The following is a 24,339-nucleotide window of genomic DNA, read 5'->3' as shown; positions in this document are numbered from 1 at the left end:
CATGCCCATGTCATGTTACTCTTCTGTGAATGTATCAAGTCCCCACAGTAACACTGTTCCTGAAACTTACTGCTCTAACAGTTGGAAATGTAATTTTTAGTGGTAATCTATTAATGAACAGTTTATACTCAGTTGCTCATTTGCCAACATTCCTGTGTTTGATATATTCCTGTGTAAGTGCATCAGGTTTTTTTACCTGATGCACTTAACACCTTCTTCTGTTTGCCTTTGTGTTCCTATGATTGTTCTAACAGCCCTTCTCTGAATTAGTTCAGTTCCAGTTAATCTTCTTTGAATAGTGACCAGAAATGCAGATAATAGGTGATGTTAAAGCTGCAAGACTGTTACCAGCTCTATTATTTGCCCTTATCCAAATCCAAATTTAAAAAATAACAGTAAAGTTCTCTAGCAGTAGGTAGACAGTGTTATGTTTGCCTTAATCATATAGGCATTCTACTGTGTACTACTAAAATGAAATATATTTGTTCTGACTTCAGGTCACTTGAGTTCCTCATCAATATACCCTGTCTGCCTCGCACCATATTTGATTGTAACGTCCTGTTCAGACAACAGAGTGCGGTTCTGGAGATGCACTGTAGAGACTGACCTGAACAGCAGAACTGAGGAGAAGGAGACCTACCACTGGAGAAAATGGCCTTTAATGAACGATGAGGGGGAAGACAACAGCAGTACAGTGAGCATAGTAGGAAGGCCGGTTGCTGTTAGCTGTTCTTACACAGGACGTCTTGCAGTAGCATACAAACAACCCATACAGCATAATGGGTTTGTTTCCAAAGAATTTTCCATGCATGTTTGTATACTTGAATGTGAGTCTACTGGAGGATCAGAGTGGGTTTTGGAACAGACAATTCATCTGGATGATTTAGTTAAGGTTGGAAGTGTACTTGACTCAAGGGTCAGCGTGGATAGTAATTTATTTGTTTACAGTAAGTCAGATGCTTTTTTGAATAAAGACAAATACCTGGTGCCCAGTATTAAGCATTTGGTGCATTTGGACTGGGTTTCAAAAGAAGATGGTTCACATATACTGACAGTTGGAGTGGGTGCCAACATCTTCATGTATGGAAGGCTTTCAGGGATTGTAACAGATCAAACCAGCAGCAAAGAGGGAGTAGCTGTCATCACCCTGCCACTAGGAGGGAGCATAAAACAAGGTGTGAAGTCAAAGTGGGTGTTGCTGAGGTCCATTGATTTGGTTTCATCCGTGGATGGCACTCCTTCCCTGCCTGTGTCTCTGTCCTGGGTGAGAGATGGAATACTGGTGGTGGGAATGGACTGTGAAATGCACGTTTATGCCCAGTGGAAACACGCCGTCAAGTTTGGTAATGGAGAAAGCGACGTTTTTCCTTCTGAAGACTCAACAACACAAGACCCATTCAAAACAAGCGCAGTAGTGAAGAAGACCAGTGTGATTGATGGGGCAGGTGTTGTGGATGATGTTTTTGGCACTCCAACTGTAATTCAGGATGGGGGCCTCTTTGAAGCTGCTCATGTTCTTTCACCTACTCTACCCCAGTATCATCCAACCCAGTTGTTAGAACTGATGGACCTGGGTAAAGTTCGCCGAGCCAAAGCCATTCTGTCGCATTTAGTTAAATGCATTGCAGGAGAAGTTGCAATAGTCAAAGACACAGAAGCTGGAGAAGGGACTGGTCCTAAACGCCATCTTTCTCGCACCATCAGCGTGAGTGGTAGCACTGCCAAGGATACCATCACTGCTGGGAAAGATGGTACCCGAGACTACACAGAGATAGACTCAATTCCCCCACTGCCGCTGTATGCACTGCTTGCTGCAGATCAGGATGCCACCTATGTTGCCGAAGAAACTTCCAAAATACCTCAGGGCTCTGAAGACCATGCAAAGAGAAAAACAGAGGATCAGTACTCAGATCTCTTCCAGATTCAGCCTGTTACAACCGAAGACTTTATAGATTTTGAGCCTGAAAAGAGGGAAAGTAAATCCAAAGTTATTAATCTGTCACAGTATGGGCCAACTTACTTTGGCCGAGAACATGCCAGTGTCCTTTCAAGCCACCTGATGCACTCAAGTTTGCCAGGCCTCACTCGACTGGAGCAGATGTTCCTTGTAGCTTTGGCAGACACTGTGGCCACAACGAGCACTGAACTAGATGAGAACAGAGATAAGAATTACTCAGGTTAGTAACTGACATATTATTGAATTGACATTCTTATTCTTCTTAGCAAAGGTAAACTTAGTCCTCGGGTATTTTGGGATAACAAAGCTGAAAGCTAGCATCACTTATTCAGGTGAGATACAGCAAGAAAGAAAAACAGATGTAAGTAAGAACTTGTAGTTCATACATAATAAATAACTTGTAGTTCAAGTTCTCAGCAGCCTTAGAAACATACATTCCTCACACACTGTTATGACTGTTATGATAACTTGTCTCTACGCCTACTGTAGTCAGCTGCATGTTTAAAAGTGTGTTTTCTATGGCACAGGAAGAGATACCTTGGATGAATGTGGCCTCCGGTACCTGCTGGCCATGCGCCTGCACACCTGCCTGCTGACATCCCTGCCTCCCCTGTACCGTGTCCAGCTGCTCCACCAAGGTAACCCCCACAGCGTCTGCTTACCTTTCATTTATAATGTCATAGTTCTATTATCTGCATATTCGTTTTCTATTTCATTAAGGCCATTATCTTGCAAAGGCTTGGTGTAGGCTTCACTACATGCACTGAAAATAGCAAAGGAATTACAGCTCTAGAGTAGAAGATTCTGGCCTATTCAGTTTGAGGCAAGAATAAATTACCCAACCAGATAAAACACAGATTGTATATGTAATTCATTGTTTCTGCTAGAAGAATTAAGACATTTCCTTACTTGAGCATGGGTTTATCTTAAAGAATATTTTATTATTTTCATCACAGCAGGATTTTTTTTTCTCAGAGTAAATGTTGTTGTGAAATAAGAAGTTATTTCACAATAAATATTTCACAATAAAAGCAAAGAAGTTACTACCTAAAGAGCAGAGAGAAGGGTTTCTGGTTGAAAATGGGTCTGCTTCTGTGATAACAGAATATTTTTCTTTCAGTCCTTCAACATATAAATCTTGTGTAGTTATGAATGGGGTACTGGAAAATTATGAAAGAAGTACCAAGGAGAGGACATCCCTAGCAAGCAAAAAGACACTTCAGCTGTTCCTTTAACAGCTCTACTTCATTTTGAGGGAATCAGTGTCTCTCAGATGTACCCAGCTCTTGGGTTGGAAGCCCCACTTTGTATCCCTGAAATATTCCATTTTACTTATTAGCAACTCTTAGTCTTCTGAATTGTATTGGTTTATGTTACTGTTTAGGCCTGTCAACTTGCCATTTTGCGTGGGCTTTCCATTCTGAGGCTGAGGAGGAGTTGATCAATATGATTCCTGCTATCCAGAAGGGAGACCCACAGTGGTCTGAGCTGAGAGCTATGGGCATTGGTTGGTGGGTCAGGAATATCAACACTCTCCGAAGGTGCATTGAGAAGGTACTTTTTACTGGTTACAGACTCTAGCTCCATGCTGTTTGGTGTGCCTACTATACTAAATTTCCAAGCCATCTAATGTAAAAATACATTTTTAAATGTTACAGTTTATTCAAAGAATCCAGGGGCAAAACAATTATCTAGTACTCCAAATCTAATTACATGAGAGTCCTATATAAAACCCAAATGGTATTCATTCAAGAAATACCATTATTAGCTTAAGTATTTTTAAGTAATGGATTTTTAAGTAATGGATATTTTTAAGTAAGGGATTCACCTAATAGCATGAGTTACTGTAACAATTTTAAAGAAAATATTTTTATTTGCACATTGCTAATGTCCTACTGTGCTTGAGAGGGGTTGCTATCTGCAATAGTGCTGTATTTCTGACTCTTAAAAGCATCTGCAGTGTAGAGCTCTGTTACATACGAATTCTCACAAAACATTCTCACAAATTACTTTGCTGCTTTGTAGAGATAACACAGTCTACCTTGCTGTCCTCTGTGACAAAGAACACAGGTTATTTAGCTAACAGCAGCTTTTATATTTTCATCAATAATAGTAGGCTTTGTTCACTACAGGTTGCAAAAGCTTCATTCCAGAGGAACAATGATGCCTTAGATGCTGCACTTTTTTACCTTGCTATGAAGAAAAAAGCAGTGGTGTGGGGTCTGTTTAGGTGAGTTCTGCTGACTTGAAGCTTGATTAAATCTTAATTGAACCAGGAATGCAAAGCAGAACTCATTCAAGAGTAGAGTTTAATTTCAAGTAATGTTGTTCGAGTGATAGTATGCTAAGGTACATAATAAATAGCTCTATACATTGCATTTCTTTATACAGGTCCCAGCATGATGAAAAGATGACTGCCTTTTTCAGCCACAACTTCAATGAAGACCGATGGCGTAAAGCTGCTTTAAAAAATGCTTTTGCTTTGTTGGGAAAACAACGTTTTGAGCAGTCAGCTGCATTTTTCTTGCTAGCAGGTTCACTAAAAGATGCTATAGAGGTATCTGCTTTTGAGAAATTAAGTTTCACTTTCTAATTTGACCTATGTTACTGCATCCTTACAAGCTGTCCTCTGATGAAGGACAATTCATAATTTGTGGCAGCAGAAATGGAATGGTATGTCCACACAGCACCCCCTTTTGCCCTGCAGACATACCATTTACCTCCACACTACTGTGAAAGGCAACTGGAAAGCTGATTTGAAGGCCAGAATAATTGTTCAGATACCATTCCTCAGTGGAAGTACTCTTGGGAGTACTTGGAACTGTGACCCTTCTGGCAAAACTTCGTTTGAACTGCACAGTTAAGTTGTAGCACTCTGTTCAGCCTCGAGCTATTCTGCATGACCTCTTGGTACAACATTAGGTAAAAAAAAGAAGTCAAGAGTTCTCTTGTGAAGCAGTTCTGGGATCCCTTTTTAGTGGAGCCATGATGCTGCTTGCCACAAGGGAGGTGGGAGCTGTGAGAAGGATCATAAGCTAAGCACTTTCTCTCAGGAGAGGATGGGATTTAGAGAACCTTTAGAATATCTGCCTATTTATTTTCAGTATGTTTGTCTTCACTTGAGAATGTATTTTCCTCAGAGATGTAATTCTACACAAGATGATGTGAAAAATATCTTACCGGTGACATAATAACATGAAAGTTGGAGGATGCAATTATTCTACTAGATGGAATAAAAATAGACATCCTTATCTTCTGCCATATTAATTTTTTAATGCTATGTACTGCTATGCATATTAAAATCTCTAAAATAGAGAAAAGTACACCTCTTTCCAAACAGAAGAAAATGTTACTTGGATATCTATCACTTACCACATTTTTGACCTGAAGATTAGTTTATACTTCAAAGAACAGATAAGAGGAGGAAAAAAAAATCTGTTCTGTAAACACATATTGCTATTCACTTTATTTTATAGAACTCCCCTTATAAAACAACCTTTTCCCCACTGCTATCATAGGTGTGCCTTGAGAAAATGGAAGACATCCAGTTGGCCATGGTCATTGCTCGTTTGTATGAATCAGAGTTTGAAACCTCTGTCACATACACCTCCATTCTCTATGAAAAGATTTTGGGTTGCCAGAAAGATGGAACTGGATTCAGCTGTACTAAGTTGCATTCTGATCCATTTCTGAGAAGCATTGCATACTGGATAATGAAAGATTACACAAGAGCACTGGATACATTATTGGAACAAACACCCAAAGATGATGATGAAAACCCAGGTAAGGGAAAAAAATATTAATCTGATAGGGCAAACGTATTAAGAGAGGATCTTCAACCCTCTAACACCAAACTTAGTTCCTGTTGTCAGCTAAAGTCAGGAGAACTGTCTTTCTTTGGCACTTCCATACAATCCTTTTCTAGTAATGAATGCTGGTTGGTCTTTTTTCCAGTGGACTTACATTCTTATTCTTACGTCTAGGAATTAGTAATATTGTAGCAGGATTTCCAATCCCATCTATTCAAAATTCATGTTAAGTGACCAGTGGCCACATAGGTTTCATATTCCCTACAGGAATTTCCTTGGGGAAATCTCAACCTGGATGATCATCTCAGCTGCCTTATAGCTTAGCTGAGTGTAATGTAATTGCAAGGCAAATGATAGAATTTGTATCTTTCTACTCATCCAGCTCATACCTTTATTCTTTTTGTGGAGAATAAGTAATTATTTAATTTTATTTTGGTCACTAGACCCAGAATTGTTTTTGTGTGTTTTGATAAATCTCTAATGCAGGAAATAACTGCAAAACAGAATACCATCTAAAAGGCATTTTCAATGGATGTCATATCTGTTTAATTCCTCAGTTATCGTCAAATCCTGCAATCCTGTGGTGTTCAGTTTCTACAACTACCTTCGGACCCACCCTTTGCTCATCCGAAGATACTTCAGCTCACCAGAAGGAACTCTCGCCACCTTAGGTCTAAAAACTGAGAAAAGCTTTGTTGATAAAATTAATCTTATAGAAAGAAAATTATTCTTCACTACTGCAAATGCTCATTTTAAAGTAGGCTGCCCTGTACTAGCCCTTGAAGTCCTTTCCAAAATTCCAAAAATAAGAAAAAAGTCACCTCTAGCTGGAGAAAAAGATTCATCTAGTCCTTCAATCCAGGCTGATGTTTCAGATTCCAAAACCCTACAGGATGGTGCTGGAAGTGGTGATATAGACTGGTCAAAACCAATTTCAACTTCCTTTGCTTTGGAGAGCACTGTTGAATCTTCAGCACAATTTGACTGGAGTCAACCAGCAGTAAAATTTGATGATGAGCCCCTTACTCTTGATTGGGGTGAAGACAAAAATGGATCAGATGAAGAAGACAAGGATGTTGGGATAATGATGAAAAAGTCTGATTCTAAGAGTGAAGATGACAGGACCTCAGACACCAGCGTGGCTCAAACACCGCACGGGGAGGTTTCTGAGGCAGGAGACACTGAGGTTGATGTTATTGCTGAGCAGCTGAAGTTCAGAGCCTGTTTGAAAATCCTTATGACTGAACTGAGGACTTTGGCTACAGGTTATGAAGTGGATGGAGGAAAGCTCAGATTTCAGCTGTACAACTGGCTGGAAAAAGAGATTGCTGCTATGCATGAAATATGCAACCATGACACCGGGGACAAAGACTACTGTAAAACATATACCAAAGTAAATGGGGACCTGCTTGACCCCGAAGATATTATGGATAAGCCAGACATTGGCTCGTACGAACGGCACCAGATCGAAAGACGCAGGTTACAGGCAAAGCGAGAACACGCTGAGAGACGGAAGTGGTGGCTGCAGAAGAACCAAGCTCTTCTCAGAGTTTTCCTCAGTTACTGTAGTCTTCATGGGGCACAAGGTGGGGGTTTAGCATCTGTAAGGATGGAGCTGAAGTTCTTGCTGCAGGAGTCACAGCAGGTAAAGCAAATTCAAAATTAATTTCTGCTGATGAATGTGAATAGTCCTAGACTGCCAGTTATGTCAAATGCATGAGTTTGTGCCTAGATAGATGCTGCTAATGTTCTGTAAGTCTAATGGTCATTATAATTTTAATGTTCCTGGAGAAAGAATTTGCTTTTTAAGTGTGCTGCTTTTCCCAATATGGATTATTTGGTTCTGAAGAATGTGCTATGTGACTCTGAGGATCAGGCTACTTATGATTATGGAATATAAATATTGCTGGTTTCTATTGTAGCTGCAGCAATGTATGTGTTATTATGACATAATTTTGGTCACAGTTTCTAGGTGCCTACATAATAAATTCGCAGTTACTGAAATAAAACAGAAATCTCATTCCTAGACCTCTGCAGATCATGCAAAGTAGCTACAAGGAATGGTGCATTAGCTTCAAGGCTCAACAAATAATATTAAGTCAGACAGGGTACTGCTCTCTTTACTCTGTTACAGCATTTTCTACATTTCATACAAAAAGAAATATTTTACAGCAAATGTTAATTACTTCACTGAGCTACAAATAATCTGATACTGGGCAAGCCTTTTCACATGCTCTAGTCCTAGATTTCTCCTATTTCAAATAGGGGCAACAGGCAGCTGTTTTGGTGGCACTTGGCTTAGAATGAGCATTAAAGAAGTTTTAAAGTTCTGTTTGTTTCCCCTTGAGACACTCAGATGAGTACAAATTTGGCTTTGTTCCTAAACTCAGACCAATGGCCAGTTGTACTAACTTGTGCTACTACAAGTACATTTTTAGTTAGTGTTTCTTAACAGACAATCTCCACGCTTCCTAATGAACTACGTGGAAATACTCTTCCTGCATGAAATCAAAATGTGCTCCAGGAAACATGGCTATCAGGTCTGAACTTTATAATTATAGTAAATGATAACTTGCTTCTGACAGTAAAATCTTGTCTGTACTGAGTAGATAGCAGTGGAAGAGGATAAATAATCTGGGAAATATATTTAAGGTGTAAAATTATCTCTATTTTTTTTTCAAAGCAATGATTTTAAATACAGTCTTTTCTTTTAAAACAGGAAACTACTGTAAAGCAACTTCAGTCTCCGCTTCCACTACCCACAACACTACCACTGCTTTCTGCAAGCATAGCATCCACAAAAACTGTGATAGCTAATCCTGTGCTGTACTTAAACAACCACATCCATGATATACTTTACACTATTGTGCAGATGAAATCACCACCACACCCTAATATTGAAGATGTCAAGGTAATTTATAGCTTTAATCTAAGGTCTAATGTTTGATGAAATGTAAGGATAGCAGGAAAAGACAGGAATGAGCACAGGGTGAGTTTAGGAAAGTTTGCTTTTTTAACAGTTGGACAGTACCATTTTCTTCACACTGCGGATTTCATTGAACTTTCCAAGAAATCCTTGCATTTCCTCTTTTTAAGAACTGGACTGTTTCTGTTGCATTGTGAGGCAGAACCAGTAATTTTTTTATTCCTGTAGACTAACAGAATTTATAAGCACATAATTGAGGTAAGAAAAGAGATTTTAGGCAAAAATATTATATCATGACTACACAAACTTTTTGCATTTTATGTATATTGAGTAGCTGTTACTATGTTGAACTGCAGTGTTGTATAGTGCAGCTTCCAGGAACCATTCCATCAAATTCATTGTCATAACAGGACATGCTTAATCACTACTTCAGTATGCTCATTTACTGTGGCTGTTCTGTATTAGAATCAAGTTAATTATCTTGAGATACTATTAGAAGGTGTTGACTGCCATCAAATTATCTTGAACAAATAGTTGTGATTTTCTAAGCACTGTACTGTAAACTTAAAGTAACATTCAGTTACTATTTCTTGCACTTGCTTTAAAACTTGGACGGTCCTGCAGAACACATTTCCAATACCCTTTAGAAAGAAATGTATTTTACTCACCTTTTATATAAAACATATAGCTCATTGGTTCTCTTTATTTTAGGTGTACACACTTCATTCTTTAGCAGCTTCACTTTCTGCATCCATTTATCAAGCACTATGTGACAGCCACAGCTACAGGTAAAGAGGGAAGTTTTCATACAGTCCTACATTTGCAGTATACTTTGTGCATCCTAAATGGAAATTATTCCTGCATGTAACTTAAAAAGGGATTAAATGTTTGTTTATGGGTAAAGATACTTTTGCACATTAAACATTGCTAACTTTGATATGCCAAATCAATTTTACACAGATAAAATAACACCAACCATTCAGGGTTTTTCAGTAAGCAGAAAATATGATGTCACTCTCACTTGGGATACTCACTTTCTCATCAGAAAAAAATTTATTTGTATGTAGCAGTCAAACAGAAGCAAATCAGTTTACTGGGATGGTCTATCAAGGACTGCTTCTGAGCGATCGACGCAGACTGAGGACAGAAAGCATCGAAGAGCACGCAACTCCAAACTCATCTCCTGCTCAGTGGCCTGGTGAGACTAAAATAAGGTTACTTTTAGCTCCACTGGACCAGCTGCCTGTGCCAGAATTATTTCACTGTCCTCTATGAGGGATGAAATACTGCATAACCAATGACAGATGTTTCTAACTTAATTCTCAAAATAGCAAGCCTTTCACTTCTTCATGTAGCAAAACAAATAAAAATAAACTTTGTATGGGGCAAACATCTTGCTTGAAGAAGAGATGATGATCTTTAGGATAAACTTAATGGCAATTTGTCACCCCAAAATGTTTTCCTCCAGTCTGCCTAACTCCTTAGCAATGCTACCTCTGTTGTCTCCACAGTACTGTCCTACATGTATGCTGTACTTGGAATAGGTGTCAAAGCAGCTAATTCTGACGTACAAGCATAAACTGTGGAAATGGTGCAGGAATTTCATAGGCATACTGAACTCCATAGTTCATACTGAACGGAAAATACTACTGCCCGTAGTATTTTCAGAGAAGTGCCATGCAAAAGTTCCAGACCCAAAAAGGCTTTTTATAATTTGGATCTTATTGATTTTAAGAAAACTGTTAACAGTATGTTTCATCTGAATAAAAGCATCATGTGGCTACTAGTGTTTACTAGTGTTTACCATAAAGTGTAGAAGTAAAACATTTTCTTTTTGTCCATTTGTCCTCCTACTCATTTAACCCCAGAATTTTTCCTCTTTGCAGGTGTGAGTTCACTTATCAACCTCTTAAGTTCAGCTCAGGATGAAGACCAGCCAAAGCTGAACATCCTGCTGTGTGAAGCTGTTGTAGCCGTGTACCTGAGTCTGCTGATCCACGCCCTGGCCACCAACTCGTGCAACGAGCTGTTCCGGCTGGCAGCGCACCCCCTCAACAGCCGCATGTGGGCCGCTGTCTTTGGCGGGGGAGTGAAGCTGCTCGTGAAACCCCGCAGGCAGTCTGAAAACATCCCAGGTACACTGCTCCCCAAAGGTCACACTAATGCTGTGCGTTTTATGCCTCTTCGGGTAGGAGAACCTTCCTTCCTTTTAAAGAACAGAATTTAAGAAACCACCGGCGAGAAAACACATTAACTAAGAAGCTGAAACAAATAATAGCCTCACAGTTGTCCTTTGTAATGGTATACAGCATGTTTTGAATTTGCATTAAAGCTGTATGGTTATTATAGTAATAATATTAATATTAGGTGCTTATTTATAACATTTTTCAGGAATTTCAGCCATTATTTTTAGGGAAAAAAATCAGTGGCATTTCAGGATATAAATCAGTGTTAATACCTATGGGTTTTTTACGGGAGATGAGTGTTGTTGTTTAATGACTGCAGTAAGTAGGAAACAATATTTCTGAAATCAGTTTCTATTGCAAGGTAGGATTTCACCTAGCACAAGAACACAGAGAAGAAACATCAATTTCTTCTTGCAGAAAAACAGCTCATGCATATGTAAGCTCCAGCTAAACCTAGGACTTTTCAAAGATGAGCAAGTGTTAATATGCTGCATGAGGAAAAGCATATTTCTTCAGCAATACTGAAAATCACATCACACAGACTTTTAAATCACCAATAGGCATGAAATTTATGCAAAAATTAGACATTCTCTCTCCAGAATATAAAACCAAACAGTAATAAGGCATTGCACCATTATAAGTATGCACAACAGGTATTTGTCATTCATGGAATAAGTTCAGCTCATTTAGAGCAATTATTTTCAGAAGGTAATAGCATTAATAACTTCTGTAAATTGTGTTCATTTGAGATGTGTTCTGTTTTCCTTTAACCTTCAAGCTGCTACAGCTTCTGATGTTTCAGAGGATGGTAACGAAGGTTTGTATAGACTTGCAGTGTAGATGAGTGTTAGTAGTGGCTTTTCTGGACAAACAGAATAGTTTTTCCATACCTAGCTTCCTTTTAATAAAGTAAGTGTAATATTCAATGCTGCCAGGCCAATAACACTTTGAAAAACAAATTCTACATTAATATTTTGGTTACTATTAAGGCATTTTAAATCATAACCTTTGTAAGTAGACTTCAATTGTCAAAAAGCCTTTCTATTCAAATATTTTTTTCGCTACCCTAAGAATTCCTTGGTTTATATAATTGTGCAGCATACTGTTTAGTGATATTTTACATATTACTTTATTTCTCAACCAGGTTTCTGAGTTTCTTTATTTCTTTCTTGAGAAATTTTTCAACTAAAAGACTTTTTAAAAGCTACATCTCCTAAGACCTTAATCCAGTACATTTATGTATAATATATTTTTCAAAATATATCCAATGTCTAAATGTCACAGTTATTTATCGTAATGAGACTTTTTTATGACTACACTTACTTTATTTAGGCTGGCTTTGATTCTAAATCAGTAGAAATTAGTATCAATAACAGTGGTGTTAGTTGCTTCAGTTATAAAATACAGACACTTTAAAGATGCAATACTAATATCAGCTTTTTTAATTACCTGAATTTAGCACCTCCTCTTCCATCAGAAGAAATGGATAAACACCGCCGTCGGTTCAACATGAGAATGCTGGTGCCAGGCAGACCAGTAAAAGACAGCAATGTACCACCACCTGTACCTGCAGAAAGACCCTCTTACAAAGAAAAGTTTATTCCTCCAGAGCTCAGCATGTGGGACTATTTTATGGCAAAGGTAATTGAAAATTCTATTAAGTTTTAAAGGACAAAAATAAAGTGAAAATTTTGAGCACTCTTTGTAGTAAGATGCAGAATATTATCCTGATAATAAAGGATAAAGAGCCTGCAAGACTATTACTTCACTTTCAAAACATGCCTCTTGTCAGTAATAGTGATCAACACTTTCCCCCCTTGCTAATTACTTGTATTTTTAGGGACATTGACTTATAGGTTAAATTGCTGTCATTTAAACTTATGGGAGTCATAAGTGAAGTCAGAGAAGAGATGAGAATATTGTTTTTATACAGACTTTTGCTTTGCATTGCAGCCCTTTCTCCCTTTATCAGACAGTGGTGTTATATATGATTCTGATGAAAGCATTCACAGTGATGAGGAAGAGGACGATGCTTTCCTCTCTGATGTGCAGATCCAGGAACACACAGATGCCAATTCTTACAGGTCAGCAGAAATTTTCACTATTTTAGAATAATTATGTCATATGCTTACCTTTGCTTCCAAATTAAAAAAAAAAAATGAATCTTCTGCACCATCCAACCTAATAGAAGCAATTTTAGTACTGTGGGCAGACTTGTCTATGGCAATGGGATTACAGAAATTACAAATTCTCATCACAATAACAGTTCCCCATTTCATTTCCAGAAAAAGGGGATTAGGAAGTTAAAGTTGTGTGGTTTGCAATTTTTTTGAGGAGGGGAAAACAACTGAGAAACACCCATATTTTCATTTTTAAGACTCAACATAATGTAACACAATGGCAGCTCTAGAATAATGGTTTAGACTGCTGATTCAAGCATGTAGTTTTTCAATGAGGTGCAGGTTAAATGCAACCTTTCTACAGTGTTTTTCTAACCTGTATGTTTACTTGAAGAGGAAAAATACTCTGTAAATAACTCTTAATGCTTTTTTAACATGACTAAATCTATATTTTTTGTACAGCTGGGCTCTTCTACATCTGACAATGGTAAAATTAGTTCTGCACAACATTAAGAACTTCTTTCCCATTGCTGGTCTGGAATTCACCGGTATGCTAAATTCTGCTTTTCATTTTGTTTTTCTGTGTATATAGCTTTCTGTCAGATTTCATGTTTTAATTCTAACTTTAAAATTTAAATAATTAAATACCTTAAATATTACAATTGCCAACATCTACATTTCCTTTCAATTTTTTATTTTTGGATCGTTATGTTATTATGGGGGTTTTATACTCACTGTAGCTTAATTTTTTTTTTCTCTGAGCCTTCCTTCATTAATATTTCTGTTTAGATCTGCCTGTAACATCTCCATTGGGCATTGCTGTAATAAAAAATTTAGAACACTGGGAACAGATTCTTCAAGACAGAATGGACCAGTTTGAAGGCCCACCTCCAAACTACATCAATACTTACCCCAGTGACCTGGGTGTAGGGGCAGGACCAGCTATTCTCCGCAATAAAGCAATGATTGAACCTGAGAACACACCATTCAAGTAAGTATTTTTTGCCTAGAAAAACACATTCTTTGATCACAGAAATTCTAAAGAGCATTTCCTCCTCAGGTTAAACAGCCAAACAAAGATTGTCAAGCTCTTAGGTCTAGTAGCCAATGCTTTACAGAAGCCATTTACCCACATCCCTTTGTTCATTCTTATGCAGCTGCCTGTGTCCTGCAGCAGCCTTTATTCCTCTGCTGCACCTCTCACAGCTGCAACAAGAAAGGAAAATGAGGAAAGAGCAGAGGTTGTAGGAATCAAGGGCAGTGGCTGCTGCTGGGAGCACCCCATTCAACCTGTTTTAGTATTCCTTCAGTCTCTCACTCTATCCCAGCAACAGAAGTGTTATGTAATACATGCAGATGTCTGGGGGAGGAGAAAGACAGTTGTACTAAGGTCCTTTTAAGGCTAATCCTCTTGTGTTTAGACAGTGGTATGCCTGGAGGTGTCTGGAAATGCAGATAATGAACTGTGTTTTCAACTCAAAAATAGCTTGCTTTTCTCTATATATTAAACTATAACTGAGTCATAACAGCGCTGGGGGCAGTTTTGGGTGCCACAATACAATAAGGATATAGAACTATTAGAGAGCATCCAAAGGAGGGCAGTGAAGGTGGTGAGGGGTCTGTGAGGAGCAGCTGAGAGCACTGGGTCTGTTCAGCCTGGAGGAGACTGAGGGCAGAGCTCACTGCAGGTACAGCTTCCGTGTGAGGGGAAGAGGAGGGGCAGGCGCTGATCTCTGATCCCTGGTGACAGTGACAGGACATGAGGGAATGAATGGCCTGAAGCTGTGTCAGTGGAGGCTTAGGTGTGTAATTAGAAAAAGCTTCTTCACCCAGAAGATGGTTGGGCACTGGAACAGGCTCCCTCCCTCCAACTCAGGTGTTTCTTTCTTTCTTCTCTTTTATCCAGGTCAAAGGATTACTCAGCTCTTCCAGCAAAAAGGCTCTGGCATTTTCTTGTGAAGCAAGAACTTCTTCAGGAGACTTTCATAAGATATATATTCACAAAGAAAAGAAAGCAGAGTGAGGTAAACAAAGGATGTAACTTTTTTTTAAAGACCAAGCTCAATTATAACTGTTCCTCAGTCTCCTCATTATTTAATTTTTCTTTCCATTTTTCATTGATATTTCAGTTTCTCTCATTTAACAATGTTTGGATTCTTTTCAAAATCAACATGACTGCCATGTTGTTGATTGGGATATCAACTGAACCAAATATTTTTAAACAAGACATATCTCACCTTTATGTATTTGAATACTATCCTAATAAACAGAACATTTGCAATAACAGTAATAAGCAAAGAAATTTGAAAATTCTTTTTTTGGTGTGTCATACTGAAAAAGAAATTTAAATGTGCTATTCATTTGTGTATATGTATATATGCATGAGTAATATATACATATAAAGGTAATATTATATAGTAATATATAATATGGGGCTTTACAAATTGTACTGGTTACAACTGCTATGTTTTAACTGAAAATTTAGGTCAACACATAAATATAATGGGAAATAAGTATATGATTTAATATCTTTTAGAATTCCTGTAAGTACGGAGTTTGTGTGTGTACTACTCCTCCATTTATTTACTATATCATACATTTTGTGTTCATTTAGGAGGCATTACATTTTAAGTGAGTTTGTTTAGATTCCTGTCTTAGTTTCTGTGCCTTTTATAAAAAGTTAAAAATACATTTGTCATCATTTACTGACAGAGTGGCCTTTAAAATCTAGTTTGGAATGTTTCATTCTTTTTTTATATTTGTTTGTGCATGTGTTTTGTGTTTGTGACTGTGTGATGTTATGTAGTCTGTAGAAGATCGTGTGGAGCAGGTCAAACAAAACTGCGTAGCAGAAGATCACAAAAACAAGGTAGTATCCCTTCTCCCAAACCTCTAGCACATTCTTAAAAGTTCTGTGGAACTGGCTTTCCTTTTCTAATGTGACTAACAGAAGCTGTGTGTTCTGTGTAGTCTGTGTGACAGGCTTTTAATCCATGAACTAACTTCGGATGTCCTGATAATTGGGATGAGTGAACACCTTGTAAATAGTGTTGCACATACAACTTTGTGTTTCTTACACTCAAATATCACTTTTGGCTACTAGAACACCAAAGAGTACGAGAAGTCTAAAGTTTAGCTACTGGAACAATGCTAAGGCCACTGAACTTTTCTTGCATGAATTTTGTATACATTTTTTGCACTCTGAATGTAGAACTACAAAATGGATTTTCACACTAATTGAAGTTTTTTATAAATGTTTTGTAGGTTGAAGCAGATCTTGGATACCCTGGAGGAAAAGCAAAAATCATTCACAAGGAATCAGATATGATAATGGCATTTGCAGTTAACAAGGTAAGCCTCAAATACTACAAGAAATGTAATAAAAGATTTTAATTATAGTTAGTATAAATTTTGTATTTGTGCTGCATAGGCAAACAGCAATGAAATTGTTTTGGCATCTACACATGATGTTCAAGAACTTGATATTTCAGCTCTACTGGCTGCTCAGTCATTTATATGGATTGGGGAAGAATATGACAGAGAGTCTAAAAGGTAGGATTGTTTCTTTGTGGTTATATTAATAAGAGTATTGATTTTCTGTGAGGCTGTGTCTGTATTACCTGTGTAAGCACAAATGGAGCATACAAAAACATTAATTACTCTTCTTCAGTAGGTTTCAGATTGCTTTGCAAGTGAGGGAAAGCAAGAGAATAATTACTGTCTTTAGGAATGTGTGCACTGCACAGAGAAGTGAAATCCCATGTGGTGCATAAGATAACGAAGGAAGTGCTACCTTGGACACTCTGCAGTTCCCTTTCATCAGTGCAGTGTGGAGGGCAGCTGTGGTAGCTGATGCTGGCTGTTCTGTCTCCTCCATTCCTGTGCTGAGAGCTGGGAATGCATCAGCTGCAGCGAGCACTCCTCTGTGCCAGCTCCCTACACACACAGGTCAGGGACAGCCCAACAATATTCTTCTCAGGGAAGTTTATATTCTTATACTGGGATCATCTCTTGAGATTAAGCAGGGATAGATTTGGGGCTCATGGAAAGAATTTGTACTGCATAAGTGCAGGAATTATCAATTTGTAGTCTCATTATTGTCATTTCATCTACCCACTGCCATTAGGCTCTTGACAAATAATTAAAGATTATTAGGAGCAAAGAAGTTTTTGTTTAAAGCAGAACTGCTCTTTTACAGTTCCGACGACGTTGACTTCCGTGGTTCAACCACAACACTGGCTCCTTCAAGCGCACCATCATTTGGAGTGAGTCAGATCCAGCCATCTCCATCCATGCCCTGGCTAGGCACTGGGCAAACCAGCACTGGAGCTGGTGTGGTGAGTACTTCTGTGTGTGCAGCTCAGGAGAGCAGGTGTTTATCATCTGTTATTTCCTAGAGAGACCTAGTGTGCATTAGTCATCATATGGTCAATCGAGTACTGACATAAAAGGCCAACAGCAAGCAAGACCTGGCCAAAGAAAAGGCCAAACTAAGCATTTTCTCATATACTGTGGCACAGAATTACTGTGATATAGAAAATAATGGGTCAGTCTGAGTGGCTTGTTGTGGGAAATAGTAAAGGTAAGAAGACTTTTAGAAAGCTGGGAAAGCAGGTCTTAGAAACTAGAAACAGAAAGAGAGAGAGCGAGCTGCAGCTGCAAAGTCTGAAAGCAGAAAAGTTACAACAGTACAGCAAGCAAGGACATGAAACAATAATTTGAGTATTAGGCTTGGCCAAGATAGACCTTAAGACTGCAGAAAAATATGCTTAGCAAGATAGTAGAAGGTTTTAAACTTAATAATGAAGTATGGTGTATTGTTAATAGAAAGCATACAAGCAAGCATTGTGTGAAGCAGGCATACAGGTGCTTTTAGAGATTGGATAGAACAATTGTCTGTAAGCTTTAGCAATGTGTTATTGGCTAGAAAATTTTTAAAATGCTCTGTAACAAAGAAATCTTTGGCTGCTGCTGGCAAGATGTGAGCTGTTGCCATCTTCCAATTGTCTCAGCCATGTAATGAGACTGGTGCTGCAATAAATCTCAAGGAACAAGTACCAGCAGTCCCATCCTGTTCATGAAAAACCACCAACAGTTTTCTTTCTTAAGGGAATTTTGATATAGGACCATTCAAATAATGTTAGCTTAACAGATTTTTTTTAACTAGGGGACATTCACTATGTAATAGTATAAACAAAATTGAATAGTGTGTTTGTCTTTTTCAAAATTATTTTTAATTTTTCTTTGTTTCATATAAAGCTGATTAAAAGAAATCTGAATAACGTCAAGAGAATGGCTTCACATCCAGTCCATCAGTATTGTAAGTGAATCATTAGTATGGAATTTATAATATTCTACAAAATACTGTACTATTATACTCTTATCATCTTTTAATCTTAGATCTTACAGGAGCACAAGATGGAAGTGTCCGAATGTTTGAGTGGACAAGGCCACAGCAGCTGGTGTGCTTCCAGCAGGCTGGGAATGCCAGGGTGACAAGGATGTATTTCAATGCCCAGGGAAATAAGGTAAGTACAACATGGAGGGACATGTAGGGTTTTGGGGGGAGGGGTTGGAGTTTTTATTCATGAGGAAACGAAAATGAAATTATTTTCATTTCAGAAATGAAAATGTACTTGTTGCTGTGCTTCACATGAAGGTCATTCAGGCAGGACTTGTGAAACCCAACTAAAAAGAGAAAATATAAAAAATATTTCTAAATATTTCTAAAATTATTTTGTAAAATGCTTACAGAACACACTGCATAGAATATACAATATGAAATGTTATTCATTTTGGTTACTAAATATAGCTCACTCATTTTACCATTCATGACTGCAATCTTTCCACAATTGTTCTTACCAAGCTTTTATGGCATGCTATCACACATCTGACTTTTAAAAGCATTTTCAAGTAGAGTCATGGAGTAATGATGCCTTTGTTAGCTTTAGCATCTAACATTAGGCTTTGAAAGATAAGCTTCCATGCTTTCTCCATTTCCAGAAAAGAATTGGGTATGCAGAAGAGCATCATTCATTAAATAATCATTAAACAATCAGCACTGAACTCACTTGGCTTCTAAACTAGTTTTTATTTTTTATCTTGATGATCATTGTCATTGATATTCAATTTGCAGGCGAAGGTTTGGTGCTTCAGGGGTTTTTTCCCTGAAGTCAGCAGCTTACTATCATGAAGCATCCAGTAACCACCATGTGATGCTAATAAATGCAGTTTATTCCTTACAGTGTGGTGTTGCTGATGGTGAAGGTTTTCTAAGTATTTGGCAAGTAAACCAAACCACCTCAAATCCTAAGCCCTACCTGGTAAGTAAACAGAATTTTTTTAGTGTTATTATTATTGTAGAGAAAAGCTAAGTCTTTGAAACTTGAGACAGGCCCAGAACATAGGACTTAAATGAGACATATTTGATTTTGCTGCTTTTTAATTGGCACACTTCACCAAAACAACTGCAGAGTTTCAATGATACATCTTTGCAAAACCAATTGCACCATAACCGTAAGCTACAAATCTGTAATTACAAATACTCCTTCAACATTGCCTGTGTTTAAATTAATAATCAGCACCACAACTAATGACTTTATAACCCCAAAACTTAGTAAAAATACACTCTTCAATACATTTTACTGCTTCTTAACATGAAGACCATGCTTAATTTAAGACTCAGGCTGTTGTCATAGACTATACTGCAGATTTGTTCTTTGTCACTTATTGTAATACCCTTTCATTTTATACTGGATTTTAATCCATTGATCCATTCTCAGTTTCAAACTATCAGTTTTTAAGCTTTGTTTCAAAGACTCTTTGTGTTTTGCTGTCACTGACATCAGACTGACAGTAGGTACTTTTGATGCAAATAACAACTGGTAAGATTGCACTTTTCTGTTTGTTCTGTTTTTAATAGAGTTGGCAGTGCCACAGTAAAACCACAAGTGACTTTGCATTTATAACCTCCTCAAGTCTAGTTGCTACATCGGGACAATCCAATGATAACAGGTGTGTTTAAAGAAACAATGAAGAATTTCAAAACTACTTTTTCATCTCCCTTAACTTGCTAAGCTCTTGGGCATTAATGTGTGGCTGACATTTTAAGGCTCATTGTTCTAAGTTTGGTTACAGCTTGAACTTGCCAGATAATTTCTTTGAATATCATTTCTTCAATTGCTTGGTTCCAAGTTCTGTTTGTGTGAGGAGTAGTCAATAATTAACCAGTTTTTTCAGGTTGTATTCCCAATGCAACTACTTTGACATGATGCTGTTGCTGGAGGTAGAAATCTGTTCAGCAAAGCAAGATAATTCTTTTTTTCTGAAAAGGATAACTTCTATAATTATTTAACACAACCTTTGATCAGTGCACATTTTAAGGGTAGGAAGGTATAGTTCCACTAAGAAGCATAAAAGAGCAAAGAACAGAATTAAAACTCTTAGTTCTTTGCAAATGCTCTCCAATGACTGCAGAGTGTTCAATTCTGCCTTCTAGACTGACATAAAATGTGAGCACTTTTGAAGTCATGTCACCCCATGAGTCACTTAGCAATAGGCCATAATGATTTTGTTTTTTTCTCCCTCAGAAATGTGTGCCTCTGGGACACCTTGGTTTCATCTAGTAACAGTCTTATACATGGTAAGTACTGTGGTGAAAATTAAACCTCTGCTTCTTACTGACTAAGGAAATACAGCTTGTGTGTGCCTTTGAGGCAAGGGGCAAACTTTATTCTGGGGAACAGATGTAAGTTTGTGTTGCACACTAATACATGCACCTGGTTCTGCATGTTCTCTACCATGATGTTAATCTGCTCTATATAGAAAAGTATGAAGAACATCATAGAATGGTTTGGGTTGGAAGGGACCTTAAAATTTATCTCTTTCCGCTCCTGGTGCCATGGGACACCTTTCACTAGACCAGGTTGCTCAAGATCAGCTATACTTGGAATTTATCTGAACTTCATGTAGTGAATTTTATATTTTCTCAAATTTTAAATTCAGGTATGACCCTGTATTCTAAAGTAATTTAAACTGCATATCTTGCTTTCTTGTGCATTAGATCTAGGTATTTCTTATGAGAGCACTGAGCTGTCAGCTGATAAGACATTACTCATATGAAGGAATGTGTCTGCAAAGTTAGAAAATATTCAGGTAGCATTCATAGAAGAAAAGCATTTTAAGATTGAGAGCTACTTACAGTTTCAAATCTATTAAACTCTGACATCTTTCTTCTTCAGCCTTCACTTGTCATGACCACGGTGCCACAGTACTTCAGTATGCACCCAAGCATCAACTGCTGATTTCTGGAGGTAGGAAGGGATATATCTGCATCTTTGACATCAGACAGAGGCAAATCCTTTTCACCTTCCAAGCACATGAGTCAGCTGTTAAGGCCCTTGCCCTGGATCCTTCCGAGGACTATTTTGTGACAGGCTCGGCCGAAGGCAACATGAAGGTAAGGCATGGAGGAGCTGGCTTCTGGAGGAGGGTGTTTGGCTGAAGTAGTGTACTGTCTTATGGAAATAGCCAGGTAAATGCAGTAACAAAACAAAAACAGTCCTCAGAATCCCAAACCTACTCTTGATGTGTGTATCCTGCTTTACATTTATACTGTAAATTGAAATGTACTGATAGGCTTCTAAAGCAAGTAGGTTTTTTCCTTCTCTAAAGAATAGTCTTAAGGTTGTGAGACTAAGTGGATAAAGCAAAGTGCATGGTTCTGAAATCTTAGCTTTGTTTTTCACTCATTTAAAAATATTCTGGTTTTGCTGTTGGACATTTCTTTGTAACACAGGGGGCGCTCAGCAACTTCAACATTGTGTAAAGTTTCTGTATCACCAAATGATGCTGCAGCCCCAGACAGCTACTGAGAGGTCAGAGTAGCAAGAAACAAACACCAACATGAAAACAAATGAACAAAGCAAACACCAAAAAAAAAAAAAAAAAAAAAAAAAAAAGCCACCACAGGAATACAGTCATTGTTTTAAGGGCCATTTTACCTGAATACTAAGGGAAGGAAATACAACATAGTAAAGAGAAGGTGAATACAGTTTCTTTCCTTTTCTGGATGACTGCTTTACAGAGGCTTTCATGGCCTGGCCTTGCTGAGGCTCCTGCTACTTAGGACACAACAGGCAGCTGTGCTTCCTACCACTCTGCACACTTAAATTGTGCAGCTTACTCTCGGCAGCATTCTTTAGCAGGAAAGCATTTCCAGCTGCTGAAAAGCTGACAGTAGTCATCTTGAATGAAAGTGCAACCTTTCCATTTCTGCAGCTTTCCTGGGGGGCAGCTGGGAGAAGGACTCTGATCAGGTAACATAGGGAAGCTTCACCCTGCCCAATACCCAGCTGGTCCACAGTAAGGCAGCCTTACACTGCATCAGCAGCCTCTCAAGACTTGGACTTGTAGTAATTGTTGCAATGAGGCAACAAAAAATATCTTTTGTCTTTCTCAATAGAGTTTAGAGCAGCCAGGAATCTGAAACATTAGGAAGGAAAATACAAATCCTTTAATATTTATCTCCTTTTGTCATTCTTTTGATACAGGTGTGGAGACTGACCGGCTACAATTTAATTCACTCCTTTAAAAATGAACATGCTAAGCAATCCCTTTTCAGAAATATTGGTGCTGGTGTCACCCAGATTGAGACTGTGCAAGGCAATCGTATCTTCTCCTGTGGAGCAGATGGCACACTGAAAATGAGGGTTCTTCCCAATGCTTTCAATGTACCTTCAGGCATTTTTGACATTCTGTAGTGTTCTGTGAGCTAATCCTGGTTTCTATAATGTCCCTTTGAGTAGCTAAAAACACAGTGATATGCACTGTGGAAAGAAAACATTGTGTTTCCTTTCAAATCAGTTACTGCAGCATTAAGTAATATGGGGAGAAAACCAACACTTTTACAACAGGTATATTTTGAATATGCCCATAAGGATCACTGGGAAGGAAATGCATGTACTGGATTGTAAAAGCAAGAAATTCCACCCAGTACTGTTGGTCACAGGGGGGTTATTGCTCAGTAACCCACAAGCTGCATTTTGTGAGTGTTGTAAAGATCCTGACACTTGTCAGTCACTTCACAAGCACTGTGGCTCTACAAGTCAGTAAGCATTTCTGACGTGATTCTGATTACTTTTATTCCAGTTTTTCCCGCTAAATGAAGCATGTATACAACTTCTCATTGTAAAATAGTTTAGTTTTAATTAAGGGTACTCAGTGTATTTGATTTCTGCAGGAAGTGTAATGGATGCAAACGCCGTGGAACATGTGCAATCAAGGATGTACTGTGAGAGATGTATCATTTTATGCTGAGATTCTTTTCCCAGTTAGTATTATTGCACAGTTGATACTGTAACTTGCACATCAATACATTTTTAAATGCGATGGGGTTTAATTTGCACAGTATTTTCCTTTCTTTCTGAGCTATGTTTTCTATTGGACACCTGCCTTTACTTTAGGAATGTATTGTAAGCACTAAATGTTTGTAGTGAAGACATCCAGCATTCTAGTCAGCTTTGAGTTTTGAAAATTGTTTGTCCAGAAAATACTTCATTAAATGAAGCTGTTAAGAGGATACCAATGGAACATATAATGCCACATTTCAGATGAATGTCAGGCTTTATGTGGCCAGCTAGTAAATAGTGGATAAAACTGGTAATTAAATTATTACCAGAGTATATTGTATAAACTATGCAGAGTTCAATATTGTTTGCTTGTAATATAACTAGCTACTGTTGTCAGATGTATTTTTCTGTTGTAAACAAAAAACATGTTCTTCGAGGACTGGAATGGATGTCTGTGTATTTAAATGTTAACAAACTGTCTTATTCCTCCAATGAAATTTTGATGTCTGTGCTGTATTGTAAGATATTCTAGAATAAAAAGCACCTTTCTCCAAAGGTGATTTTAAATTGCAGCTTGTGAAGTAGGAGACGTATGAAAAGAAGGAAGGGTAAATGTCACTGTTTAGTTTTCCCTTTGTAAGTTAAATAAATTACTTTTATTTCATGAAACAGCCCATTCTAGCGCTCTTCCTTATATTTAAACAGATTTATCTAAATCTCCAGTACATTGACTGGATACTTCCTGAGTTAGCTTTAACTTGACCTCAGACTGTACTGAAATAAAGATTAGCTGTTTACATTTTATTTTCAGCTGTTCTTGACAAGTGCAAGGTTAATAGAATTAAGTTCCACAGCTGCAAGAAGAAGAGAAAAGAGGTAGAATTTCCTTGCTATTCCTTCTCCAAGAGATTGATCCAAGTGTTTCAACAATGATATGCAGAAGTTTACCAAGCTTTGAGATAGGTACATTATCTAGAAAATTATCACATCTG

General features: G+C 37.9%; 1 protein-coding gene across 2 annotated transcripts in view; it reads left to right on the top strand.

The window, feature by feature from the left end:
* The window catches only part of DMXL2 (Dmx like 2), a 47,087-nt gene extending 23,069 nt beyond the window's left edge, over nt 1–24,018 (top strand). Inside the window, exons 18-44 of one of the 2 annotated variants that reach the window (XM_084213566.1) lie at nt 498–2,177; nt 2,485–2,595; nt 3,342–3,511; nt 4,090–4,187; nt 4,349–4,514; nt 5,476–5,740; nt 6,324–7,411; nt 8,486–8,677; nt 9,404–9,480; nt 9,760–9,890; nt 10,579–10,827; nt 12,338–12,519; nt 12,832–12,962; nt 13,461–13,546; nt 13,788–13,989; nt 14,905–15,022; nt 15,805–15,867; nt 16,263–16,349; nt 16,429–16,550; nt 17,197–17,335; nt 18,258–18,318; nt 18,399–18,526; nt 19,244–19,321; nt 19,921–20,012; nt 20,588–20,640; nt 21,239–21,456; nt 22,550–24,018. In XM_084213566.1, coding sequence (XP_084069692.1) covers nt 498–2,177; nt 2,485–2,595; nt 3,342–3,511; nt 4,090–4,187; nt 4,349–4,514; nt 5,476–5,740; nt 6,324–7,411; nt 8,486–8,677; nt 9,404–9,480; nt 9,760–9,890; nt 10,579–10,827; nt 12,338–12,519; nt 12,832–12,962; nt 13,461–13,546; nt 13,788–13,989; nt 14,905–15,022; nt 15,805–15,867; nt 16,263–16,349; nt 16,429–16,550; nt 17,197–17,335; nt 18,258–18,318; nt 18,399–18,526; nt 19,244–19,321; nt 19,921–20,012; nt 20,588–20,640; nt 21,239–21,456; nt 22,550–22,759 — 6,197 coding nt within the window. In that variant the 3' untranslated portion in view covers nt 22,760–24,018. The remainder of the gene's footprint in view (nt 1–497; nt 2,178–2,484; nt 2,596–3,341; nt 3,512–4,089; nt 4,188–4,348; nt 4,515–5,475; nt 5,741–6,323; nt 7,412–8,485; nt 8,678–9,403; nt 9,481–9,759; nt 9,891–10,578; nt 10,828–12,337; nt 12,520–12,831; nt 12,963–13,460; nt 13,547–13,787; nt 13,990–14,904; nt 15,023–15,804; nt 15,868–16,262; nt 16,350–16,428; nt 16,551–17,196; nt 17,336–18,257; nt 18,319–18,398; nt 18,527–19,243; nt 19,322–19,920; nt 20,013–20,587; nt 20,641–21,238; nt 21,457–22,549) is intronic. The other variant, XM_084213567.1, reaches the window with a different exon arrangement.
* The last annotated feature ends 321 nt before the right edge of the window (nt 24,019–24,339 follow it).

The sequence above is a fragment of the Fringilla coelebs genome (assembly GCF_963513975.1).
Source record: "Fringilla coelebs genome assembly, chromosome: 12".
Taxonomy (NCBI): Eukaryota; Metazoa; Chordata; class Aves; order Passeriformes; family Fringillidae; genus Fringilla; species Fringilla coelebs.
This window is presented reverse-complemented; position numbering and strand designations above follow the sequence as displayed.